Source organism: Arctopsyche grandis, chromosome 2 (genome assembly GCF_051622035.1).
Source record: "Arctopsyche grandis isolate Sample6627 chromosome 2, ASM5162203v2, whole genome shotgun sequence".
Classification (NCBI taxonomy): domain Eukaryota; kingdom Metazoa; phylum Arthropoda; class Insecta; order Trichoptera; family Hydropsychidae; genus Arctopsyche; species Arctopsyche grandis.
In genome coordinates, this window is record NC_135356.1 from 3759010 (window position 1) to 3771629 (window position 12620).

The window sequence follows — 12620 nt, forward strand, 5'->3', positions numbered from 1 at the left end:
GATTCAGTATCTTTTCCGATCGTTTTGAAACTGCCATTTTGTGCGGTTTGGTCAACGATGGAAATTTAAAGCGATTCTGATAGTTCAAGGGTGAAAGATAATCGTAATAAACACTTCTGAGTTTGCGTCATTTTTGGACACGGTTAAGTTTGATAGCTAGTGGGCTTATGGTTCGGTGATTATTGGTCACAAAGCGCTCGCCCAAAAGTCACTAAAATCTCTATAACGGATCTGGCAGCCGAAAAGTCAATCATACTAACCGGAACTTGAGCGCCAAATATTCCATATTCGCGATTTTCATTGCAAAAATTGTCTTTTAGGCAATCGTGATGTGACTAATAATCCGATCACCGTGGGCTTATATGTTTAACTTTCCGCCAACCATTCATCTTGTCAGATTTTAATTGTTTAAACGCCTATAACTTTATCGTTTTCACACTATATCTTAAAATTTGCATTATAGGCTCGCACTATCACTCACAGTGCCGGCCTTACACCCAATGGCGCCCTCGGGCAATTTTTTATTAACACCCTTAGAAAAAAAATTCGTCTTTGGCGCTCTAATCTAAAATTTTGTATGTCTTTTGGCGCTCTAATTTTAAAATTTAAAGCGCCTTTGACACATCGAGCAGTGCCCTAATTTATTTGGCGCCCTCAGGCGCTGCCCAATCTAGCCCCCCCCTAAAACCGGCACTGATCACTCATATATTTTTACTTCACTAATAGGTTGTATAATTATGCTCGATTTCAATAAAAAGTTATGGCACTGATTGATACACAGAATTACATTTAAATTTCGATCTTATGTATTTAATCGAACTTTGCAGCTTTAATTGAATAAACGTGGATAATTTGTTTGAATTTTACTTACGTTGAGGCCGACGTCTTTCACCGAGTAGTTGGAATATTGATCGATGATGCATTGAGCCTTTTCCAAGTATCGGTGCTTAGTTTGTGCTTCCCACCAGTCAACAAGGTTTCCGTCCTTATCGAATTGTCTACCCTATAATTAAAAACAGAAATCAAATTAAAACTAAACTGAGGCATGCAATTTTTTGTCAATTTATTAATACTTTTCGCAAAGTTACAAATATACTGTGTAAATGTAATTTTCCATTGGAAATTCCAATCAACTAAAATGGACAACTCAAAAGAGCAATTAAATATTTGTATTTTTTTTTTATTTGTACCATGGTACCATTACAGGTTGACCCAATGATTTTAAACATATATAAATTTGAAATTATATTCAAATAGTAGGCAGGTCGGTCGCCAATGTGGTGAGGAGCCGTTTCAACAATGAAATCAGATAAATTGGCAAACTCTGATAGGAAACAATGGACTTGGTGTCACAAATATCCAAGTCAGACCAGCTGCATTAAAGATTAGCACGGGATCGAACCCGGTAACCTCTCGGTGCTAATCACAAACGCAACCACCGAGCCATACGGCTGCTATTTGTATCGAAAATGCTCTCATAGCCTGTGTGAGTGAACGTGTATGTATGTTTCATTATTGAACTTTGTTTGGCAAACTCTGATAGCAAACGATCGACTTGGTGTCACAAATATCCAAGTCTGACCAGCAGCACTGCGGAAATACTCAGAATAAATTATTTTCAAACCAGGGCTTGAACATGGGACCTCTCGGTAACCACTGGGCTATACTACGAGCTACTTGTATTAGTGTATCGAAGATGACGAGCATATTTCAGGATCATATGTATGCATGTAATACAAATGTGTATTTTATATTGTTAAGGTATATGTAAATGTGAGTAACAAACTTGGTCGTCGAATCCGTGCGTGATTTCATGTCCGATGACGAATCCAATAGCACCGTAGTTCATGTATCGAGGCCGTTGAGACGAAAAGAAGACACCTTGCAAAATTCCGGCAGGGAACTCTACAAATACATACCACAAACGGTGTGATTATTTCTGATCGCATGTACATATATGTAAGTATAATTTCAGGATTATTATAATATCAAGATCATTACGTATGCTATTTTCGATGGACGAATAGAACGCGTTGACGATGGCAGGACGGCCGTGTCGTATCCAGTCAGTTTTGTTCACCGGTTTCCTCAACTGTTTAAACGAATAGCCGGTACCGAATAAGGTGAGATTCAACACTGATTCCAAATACGTATCTGGAGATATTTCCAGCTGAAATGATAACATGTTATATTGTTGATTTCACTTACATATGTAGTTTGGGAACATATGTATGTGTTATTTTGTGTGTAAGTACCTCGCTGTAAAATTCTGTTAACTTTTCATTTTCGAGCAATTCTTGAGGGTATGCTATGTGAGTCGCCATGCTTCCAGCCTTGTCCACGGCCGATTTCTTCGTCTTATCGTCCATCCAATCCACGTCTTCGAGTATGTTCAAGAATTCCGATCTGATTTTTGTATTAAAATTATTGTAAAAGACATTTTAAAATAATTGTTTATGATCTATGTATGTATGTAATAAACAGTAATTACCTTATATCGTTGACCATTTCCAAAGCGTTTTTCTTGGCATTTTCATCGAAATATTTTTTAACGTACAAAGCTCCAACGGCTAAAGCCAAGCTAAAACAAACAAGTTCAAATTTTACTTTGTGATCATTTATATAAATTTGAAGATGTGATTTTGACATGATATTTTGCATTTTACAAACATTTTGCACTTATTATGTATACGAGTCGTTATATTTGAAATTGGCGCAAATCCAGTTTTCTTAATTTCGAGAAATATCTTGTAAAACATTAAATATAATGTTTAAAAATATTGGTGGCCTGTAATACGTTTATTCTGCTTTTCCCAGATTCTGGACATATCGAATTAAAATAAGCGATAACAATTTGGGAATTGAGTCAAACAGAAATAGTGTTTTTGGAACTGAAAATTGGACTTCCGCCACTTTCAAATGTATCTTTATAACAAATAAAAGACTTTTTATAATAATGCAGCTATCTATTGCTATCATAGATATGTAAATTGTTGAAGCAAAGTATTTAAATTTTTTATTAATAAATACAAAATAATTTGGTAATCATTTAACTTTTTTTTTCAATTTTTTTTAATAAACTTTATTTGACACAAAATAAGTTAAATAATAAATTGATATTTTAGTGTGAAATTTCATTGTTTCGATCGATAAATTACGTTTGTTTTATTTTTTTAATCAATTACTGTACGGCTGCTGATAAAAAAATACAAATTGACAAATATAAAGCATTGCTTTGGATATTTTAAAAACAAACCTATTTCCAGCTGTGTCCACACATTCTTTCCAACGGCTTTCCCGTTCGGTTTTTCCCGACAGTACAGTGCCGAAAGCCAATTGACGTCTCCGCAACGTCTCCGTCAAGTACGATACTGAAGCACCGACAACTCTCCACAGCACATAATTAGCCTGAGTCCTTTTGGAGGTTTTCGCCAATATTTCCTAGCAATCAAAGAAATGCCTTCCGTATACTACATGACCTACATTTGGATATGAATGATGATTAGAAATAAAACTCACTTCTAAACCTGTGATGAATTTGGGCACGTTCACAACCACAACTTCCTCATCGTCGATATTCACATACGGAGCTAATAATGTATTGAAGTAAATCTTCCATGGAATGCTGGAATTCAAAATTAATACGTTACCCGACTGTAAATTACTACGTGCATTGCGAATAATTATACATTATATTTCAAACCTTGGAAACTTCTGTTGCATTTCTTTGATAGTCATTGGATTGTACAGTGCAGTTGCATTACGCCTTTTTTCCAAAGGTAATGATATCTACAAATGAAATGCTTGCATAAAACTTGTTATATTTTATATATATGCATGTAACGTATATACAGTGGGACATTACGTTTAAAACTCGTATAAGGCAAAAGTATCAAAAAACCTTGCATCCTTATAAAGTTTATAAAGTAGCAGCATTTTTTTTTATAATACCAATAAAATATTTTGTATTCAACTTTTACTCATAATAATTACAAATATTAAAGATTCTGAGCTTCACTTTTAAACTATGTAGTTACGTTGCAAAAGTAGTGAGTAGTGGGACAAATTGGCATTTTTGAAAATTAACATCATTTAAACGGTAGTTGGATTACTACGCACATTGCGATCGCCCAAAAGATGATTTTTGCCATGAAAATCGCGAATACGGAATATATAGCACTCGATTTCTCATTAGTATGATAGTTATCATTAGTATGATGGACTTTTCAGCTGCCGGATGTTCCGTTATAGAGATTTCAGTGACTTTTGCTCGAGCGCTTTGTGGGCTATAATAATCACCGAACCTATTTTTTTACAATTGAATTCCGGATATGTCCACTACTTATTGTAGTGAAACTATATTATAAATAAATTTCAGCTTTGATATTTGTTATAGTTTTAACTAAAAGTTGAAAACAATCTAGATTTATTCGCATTTTAATGAAAAAATACTGCCGAGGATTGAGTTCCGGACGACGAATGGTATTGATACGTTATATGTTTTAATTTAACTACAATCAAAAATCTCAGTAATTAAAAATAAAAATAGTATCCAAGGATGTTTATCCATGATGTTTGTGGATAAATTAATTTCAAAGTTGTTTCGAATAATTCAGTTTAAAAAAATGTTATGTTCAGTGTTTGTATGAGATATACAAGTATTCAAAGGAAATATATTGGTTTATTTGCTATTAATTGGTGACTTATATACATATAATATAGAATGTAAGCTCTTACGTTGGCCAGAGCAATCTCGAACAGGATGGATTCCTTCAATTCAACTTGGGCACGCTCTTTATTCGCTCCGAGCAATACAGCAATGTCCACCATATAATCATAGTAAGCTGTCACGAGTTTGTCTGAAAAGCCCTTGGTCAGGTATTCTCTACTGAGGCCGAGTGACGCATCGTCGACCTGATAATATTCAATAGTTACACTTTAATTACACACACATTACATAGATTCTACATATCGCTAATGCACAGTTCATATGTACACACACACACATCCGCATCGCGACATTTTTATTAAAATGAAAAATTTACAAACGCAAATGCAAAACGAAACAACGCAAATGCACAATTCTAGTTGCAGAGACCTTTGTGTTTGTCTGGTACTTACATCGATGACCCTTTTTGTTGAATTTTTGACGTCGACACCGACCGATGTATCGATGAAATAATCTATGGAATAGCCGATTTTCCTCATCTTGTATACAATGTCCATCCATGTGAACTCTGACTCTTTCCATTCAGGTCCTTCGAGCAGAGGCCATCCTCCCAATTTTTTCAAAATCTTATGCAACGGTTCGACTCCTCTAGATTCAATGCTAGCTAAAAATAAAAATTACATATTTTGGTTAAGTTTTACAAATATCTAATGTACAAAGCATGAATATTGCCAATAATTTTCTTAAATATAAACCATTTTTTTTCAAATGGTTCATTTCAAAGAGTCATAATAATTTATCTTACATAGTGAAACTGGAAAGTGGTGAGATTGGAAATATGAATATATTGATTTAAATTTGTGCTTAAATAGATTTATGAATGCAAAATTTATTTGATTGTTTTAATTTATACTAGCCAAATTAGCTAATATTGCAAGTTGGAAATATAAAAAACTAAGGAACATTATCAAAAAATTTCGTACGGGGATCTAAATTAGAGTACCATGAAATAGTATACTGAATTTGGTTTGAAATAGTATACTGAAAAAGTTTCATAATATGTATTATAATCATTTGAAAAATTATAAGTAAATAAATACTCACTGAAGCAATCAATGGTAATCATTTACAAATCCGAAATTTAAAAAATTGTATTCTAATTTTTTTATTTAATTTAAAATGGTTAATTTTTTCATAATATAAAACCCAGTGAATATATTTTTTTTTATCATTTATGACGTAAATTCATATAAAAACAACTTACTAGTATTCATACAAGCCAAGAATAAATTTCTAGCCAGTGTAAATGGTTTTGGTTCATTTGGTTGGGGCTTCTCGTCCAATATTGTCCTCAACTGTTCCTGAAGCTCATCACCAATAATTGAGAACGTGTTGACTGAGGATTGGTCATCAGGAATCCGTGTCTTTTTCAAAAATTTGCCACAAGAGAACTCATAGAAGTCGTCACATGGATCAACGGAATCATCTATATTTTTCAATATACCGGAAGCTGCGACAAAAAAATTCAATTATCATCGAAATACATATGTATCTATATATAATTTTTAATTAAATTTTTATTAGTTATACCTGTATGAATACAACCGGGAGATAAACATATGTCAGGTGTTTTGGTATCGCTGTTTGGAACAACGACAATGCTATTTTGAGGACCACCGTTCAGAGCTTCTGCTACACTCGAACCTGTATCTTAAAAGAAAATTATATATATACATATAAAAGAATCTGTTGCAAATTTTTCCATTTTAATAGAAGCTTTAGAAATGTTAACCCACCATTGTTCGCTGACTTTTGATTGATTACGACAACGGCTAAAGCCACTGCAAGTGCGACCACTACTAACGAAGAAGCTACTGAAATTAACGTTAGTAATTTTTCGGTTCCCGTGCGACGTTTCCACCATCCTGGATTTCTGAAATTAAAATAACACACGTTTAAAAATAAAAAAAATTCGGATGTGACCAATGGTTCGGTGATTACTGGTCACAAAGTCACTAAAATCTCTATAACGGAACATCTGGCAGCCGAAAAGTCCATCATACTAACGAGAACTTGAGTGCGATTTTAATGGCAAAAATTGTCTTTGTGACCACAGTAATGTGACGAATAGTCCAATTACCGTGACCAATCCACTACTTGGTTCCGCGACAAAATCCCCGGACAAAACGGTGACCGACAAAACGTTCCCGACAAAATGATAACGCGACATAATGTCTATGGACAAAATGAAAAGTATCAAAATCGAAATTCGACACAAATACATTCCACCTATAAGAACGTTCTCAATACACGTTTGTGGGCTAATGTATGGAAAATTACACATTTTGGATTTTCAATAAGACAAAAGCGCTACTTCCGGAGGTTGGATATATTACATATCCAACCTTTAAGAGGGCTGTACACCCGAAACCTTAATTTTGTTGCCGTTCCTTTCTTCGATATACATATATATATTGAGTGAATGCGACAATATATGTATATCAATATATATATTGAGTGAATGAGACAGATGCGCTTCGACCAGATAATACGTATTTTAAATCGACAAAATCGAGGTTTCGTATTCTCCAATTTTCTCCTCCGAAACTGGACCAATTTTTAAAAAAATTTCATCATCGGTATGAGAAAGATATTTTCTTCGCAACTGTGCGCGAATTTTTTTTTTAAATCGACCGTTAAATAAGCACCGTGGACTCTTTTCGTGGGTGTAAAAAAGAGGCGATTTTATAGATGTTTGGCGGCTTCTAGCTCCTATAAAAAATAACTAATCAAAAAAATAAAAGCACAGATGCAAGCCAATGGTGAATATCCATAGCATATTAAAAAAATAATTTCTCTAGTGCCATAATTGAGGAAGGGAGAAGTGTAATACGTTTGTATGAACAAGGCGCTGGTGTCCAGCCCTCTTAATTACCTATAATTCCGGAAAGCTATTTTATCGTGAATTCAGAACATATACAGGCATATTATTGAATAATGTTACATTAAAAACGTAGCAAACGGCGTATTGTGCATTAGGTTGCCTGGAATTTGCTTATTATTTTCTGTATTGTATGTGACAATTTAAAATTGAAATAAATGTGATCACAGATGGTTGTTTCAATTATGATCAAAAATTTAAAATAAATAAATACGATTGGGTAAAAATAAAAGAAGTAAAATTTATTTATTATTACGAATTTACTTTAATATATTTATATTATATTATTCACCTGAGATTTAGCTTAACGTTTTTAAGAAAAGTAAGCACATACATTTAAATACCGGTATACCCTCAGGAGAAATCGTTTACCATTTACCAGTTTATTAAATTTGACGGTAAATTGCAATCCCCGCTAATGGCGGATCTTCATCAAATTAACTTATCACTAAGTTACTCAATATTAAGCAGAAACTTCTACATAGATATGATATCTCAATTCGATACATTGAAGAGTTTTTGAGAAAGATCTTGAAAATCAAGAGTAAAAGTACTATTTGCGGTTGAAAAAAAAATATTTAAAAAACACGATTTAATCGAATATTACACGTATGAAAATTTTAGCTCAATTAATTGGCTGATAATTAAATCTAAATATATATAAGAAAGAGACGTACTAATAAGGGGGGGGGGGTATTATTTCCGGTCGATTTAAAAAATTACAAAGTAACGGTAAACATTTCAGTAATTGATACTAAGTTTCAGTTTGATAACGGTATTTAAATTATCTCCAAAATACCCAGCGACATCCTAACACACGTTAAAAACCATAGAAATGTGATCAGTGATCAATTCTGAGCTAAGAAAAAATCGGTCAATAGTGTATAATCAATTGGAAACAGTGCCACTGTGATTTATTTGCATACTGGTCCAATTATGAAACGCATTTTATTATTTTTCTCGGTATATATTGTATGTATATGTATAATACGTATTGATTTTGCATTTATTTATGTATAATGCTATTGTATTTAAATTGTTTGCATCCAAGAAGAATGTTGAAATACGACAAGGAATATTGTCAAATTTCTTTAATGTGTAGAGTAAAAATGTCAATAATAATAAAGTAAAAATAAGTATGTACGAAGTTATCACTGAAGCTTAAATAAGTTTAATAAATAATCAAAACAGAGTAGTTAACTTGCCCTAGTTGAACGTAATTAACGTCAAAATCGAACCAAACCATACTGTTTATTCAGAGGTGCTGTCACAACTGAAACGCAAAATATCAAATGCTTATCAAACAAAAATAATATATATACATATTATATATGTATATGCTATCGCGAAAAGTCAACCAAGATAACAAACAATACACAAATACTCGTCTTATGATATAGTAATATCTTCATAACAAACATTTCAGAGCGTCGATAATATTTGCTGAATTTCATTTCCACAAATATTCGAATATAATCGAAATACATATTGTAATCCATTTGAAGTTATAGTTGAACTAGCATGAGACTCATCGGCCCGCGATGGCCAATTACATTTCGTTTCAGTTTCGCACTACGTTTTGGTAAAGAAGTACAACATTGTTCGTGCGTATAGTTTGACTTTTATATTTTGTTAGTGGACTAGTGTTGGTAACGACCTATTTCCCCCTCCATTCAATTTAATGCTCTAGAAGTTGCAATGCGCACGCACAGTCAGGCAGACACGTGAAATCAGTCACTCAAGCCCACTCATACAAACGGCTGCCGTCGACACGAAACTTATGGAGCAAGCCAGGAAACTGTAATTTAACATAAAATAAATGTGGGACAAAGAGAAGAGAGACTTTAATTATAATATTCTTGATCCTGAACGCAATCCTCACACACATTCAAACATGGTCCTTCGAACAGGGTTTTTCAATCTCAAACAGTTAGTTTTGAGTTCGTGTTTTGAAATATTTACATTAATAAAATTTTAATATGAAATACGCAAGTTGTTGATATTATTATTTTATTTATGGAATACGTATATATTTTATATTAATGAAAATTTATATTTTTTAGACGAAAAAAGTAATTGTCAACGTCATGTTATGAACAGCAAAACTTACAGTAATATTATTAAAGACCTTGCATTGAATTATTTTGTAATAATATTATATAGTTAAATAAGAAATAATAAAAAAAAATAAAGAAATTATTTTACATCCTTACAACGTTACAACACATTTCACGAATGCGACAGCATGCTCAGTTCTCGTAAATCTCACGCTACAGCGGATCAACTATAGAATAATTCCATATATATTAAATAATTTAATCGATGCATGTCATTTTTTTATATATAAATTATAATATCGCAAAAATCACATTTTCGCTGATATGTGCATAAATATTTTAACCTATTATTTTATTATTTTAAATTGCGCACGTGCGATATTAAAATAAAGTGCCAACAAGTCAATATTACAAACGCATACACATATGCAGTTCGCTTATAGTGTAAACAAAGTGTTTACTTCCAAGTTATTGATCGTTTATTTACATACACTGATTTTTCTTCTTACCGAAGCGGAGATTAATCAATCTTTACTAAGTTTGACCTACTTAATTCGAATATGACAATGATTTTTGTTGGCTTCTTCTCGTTTATGAGCAGTGGTGGATCAAGTAAATTTGAGGGCACAACTTCAGTAAAAAAATGCTATCGTCGATTTTTGCCATGCTTTTCAGTATATGATTTTTCATTAGAACTTTACAAAACCATATATTTTTTTAATTATTTACTATATCTACTTGAAACATTAACAGTTTTTGGAATAAAATAGGAACTTATATACAAAATAATGGAATCATACTCGCATTATATTTAAATATAATTTATTAAAAATATAAATGCCAACCAAGGAAACGAATACTAAACAAAGACTCGAATTAAGCTTCAGTTTATCTAAAAAAATAATTATAAAAATATGTAATGTATTCAATCTTATGTTTCTGTATCAATCTTCAATGTTAAGCTTTATAAAAAGGTTAACAAGTAATCAAGTTGAATAAACCATACTAAACAAATTATTACACGAAATTATGATCAAATTAACGAAATTGAAAAAATTGACATAAATACAGATAGGGTAAAAGTACATAAACAAAATTCTCAAATTTAATAAATAAAACAGTTAAAATACGTAAAATAACTCGTGTTGGGGGTCCCAAGCGCGTGCTTATTTTAAATGTATGATAAACCGCCGCTGTTTATGAGATATATTTACATATGTAAGCGTTAAAAAAACCGCAATTTTTACAGATTTTTGGCTTTTGCAGTCTTCAACTCAAAATACAGTACTGCTGTGCCAAAAATAAGTGTTGGAATCAATAATCGACTGTTTTTTCTATTGATTGTGATTTTATTGCTTTGAAATACGTATAAGTAATTATCTAGCGAATTTTAAGAGTAAAATATATTTTCCTCCGTTATACTATGAGCTAATTTCGCTAATGTTTCACTTTATAAGGATTGGTTACTTGTGTTAATATTTTTCGTTGTATCGAAACGTACTAATTCGAGTGATGCAAGAGCGAGACATGAAAATTGAAAGCGCATCACTCCATCTCACTCGCCAAAACAGATTTTCTACATACATATGTTAGCCAGCAGTATGTCTCAATGGTAGCGTGCATGTTTAGCACCAAGTGATCAGTGGGTTCGATCCGCCATACTGCTGGTTAGATTTGGGGGTACTTGTGACTCCAAATCGATCGTTTCTTATCAGAGTTTGCCAAATTTATCCGATCATTGTTGAGACGGTTCCTCAAAATTGGAAAAAAATCATCTTTCCTGCTGTCACAAATCTTCTGTATTTATTGTATGTACAATTTGTAAAAATTATGTACAAATCTAAAATCCATAGATGTCTCAATGGATTCATTCTTTAATTAAATGTTATTTCGTGTTCATCATCAGCTTCTGGAAATACAGTGATTTATGTAATAATAAAATGCTGCATTGTTTGTAATTAATTGTCGAGGAAGGCGCATCGGGGTCTTCCTGTCAAGCCTTCCTGCTATACATATATCTATGTATGTAAAAAAATAAAAAATATGTATTTGAACCAGAGAAATGTTATATTCAGTGCCGGCCTTACACCCTATGGCGCCCTCGGGCAATTTTTTCTAAGCGCCCCTAGAAAATTGTGACAAATTATTTTGTGACATTGTAGACCGGAGATAAGTTTAAATTTCAAAAATCAATTGAAGTTTCGACTTTGGCACTCTAATTTTAAATTTTAAAGCGCCTTCGGTGCATGGAGTGGCGCCCCAACATACTCGGGTGCCACCCGACCCAGCCCCCCCCTAAAATCGGCGCTGGTTATATTAATAGAAGTGGCTTTAGGCGTTATATTGTTGTCAAGTGACGATTGTCCACAGACAATCCTAAATAATTTTAGCATCAGTCGTATTCGACGTATGTCCGATAAAAACTTCTCTGTTTGTTTATATTACTCGCAAGATGAGCAAGTGCATCGTTAAAAATTGCACAATGCGTTCAAAAACACACAATAAACAACATGGGATACATTTTTATAAGTAAATTGATCCGATTGTATTCCGTGCGTTGTAGCGTATTTATAGAGACGTACCGCGTAATATTGACAACAGTTATTTATTCGTAAGGGCCCTTCTATTATTATTTTACATTTCTCTGATTTGAACCGTAGCGCCTACATATTATGTATGTATTACAATGAAACTACATAAGAGACATTCGACAAGGTTCACTATCATGTAAATCTACATACATACATATACTTAACGGTAGGTATTTTCAATGCATCAATTGAAGCTCTCAAATATCATTACGATTGATTTGCATACTGTCAAATCTATGTCAAAATTGAAACCGCTTTCCATTGTAGTATATTGTCACATTGTCAATCGTCACACAGACAGAGCCCACACGCCAAACTCTGCCTGTTATAGGAAAGACAACTTCATTGTGTGTTTCAATCGC

The 12620-nt window shown here is 32.8% G+C and overlaps 1 protein-coding gene across 4 annotated transcripts in view; it reads right to left on the reverse strand.

Annotated features, from left to right (window-relative positions):
* The window catches only part of Nep2 (M13 family metallopeptidase neprilysin 2), a 65572-nt gene that overhangs the window by 1353 nt on the left and 51599 nt on the right, over nucleotides 1–12620 (reverse strand). The window contains exons 1-14 of one of the 4 annotated variants that reach the window (XM_077446391.1): nucleotides 8816–8886; nucleotides 6466–6602; nucleotides 6260–6373; nucleotides 5934–6179; nucleotides 5122–5333; nucleotides 4738–4914; nucleotides 3704–3789; nucleotides 3520–3625; nucleotides 3257–3441; nucleotides 2492–2581; nucleotides 2256–2406; nucleotides 2002–2170; nucleotides 1787–1905; nucleotides 872–1003 (exon numbers count right to left, since the gene is read on the reverse strand). In XM_077446391.1, the coding sequence (XP_077302517.1) occupies nucleotides 872–1003; nucleotides 1787–1905; nucleotides 2002–2170; nucleotides 2256–2406; nucleotides 2492–2581; nucleotides 3257–3441; nucleotides 3520–3625; nucleotides 3704–3789; nucleotides 4738–4914; nucleotides 5122–5333; nucleotides 5934–6179; nucleotides 6260–6373; nucleotides 6466–6602; nucleotides 8816–8856 (1965 nt within the window). In that variant the 5' untranslated portion in view covers nucleotides 8857–8886. Of the gene's footprint in view, nucleotides 1–871; nucleotides 1004–1786; nucleotides 1906–2001; nucleotides 2171–2255; nucleotides 2407–2491; nucleotides 2582–3256; nucleotides 3442–3519; nucleotides 3626–3703; nucleotides 3790–4737; nucleotides 4915–5121; nucleotides 5334–5933; nucleotides 6180–6259; nucleotides 6380–6465; nucleotides 6603–8815; nucleotides 8887–12620 lie in introns of those variants that run through there. The other 3 variants (XM_077446390.1, XM_077446393.1, XM_077446392.1) reach the window with 3 other exon arrangements.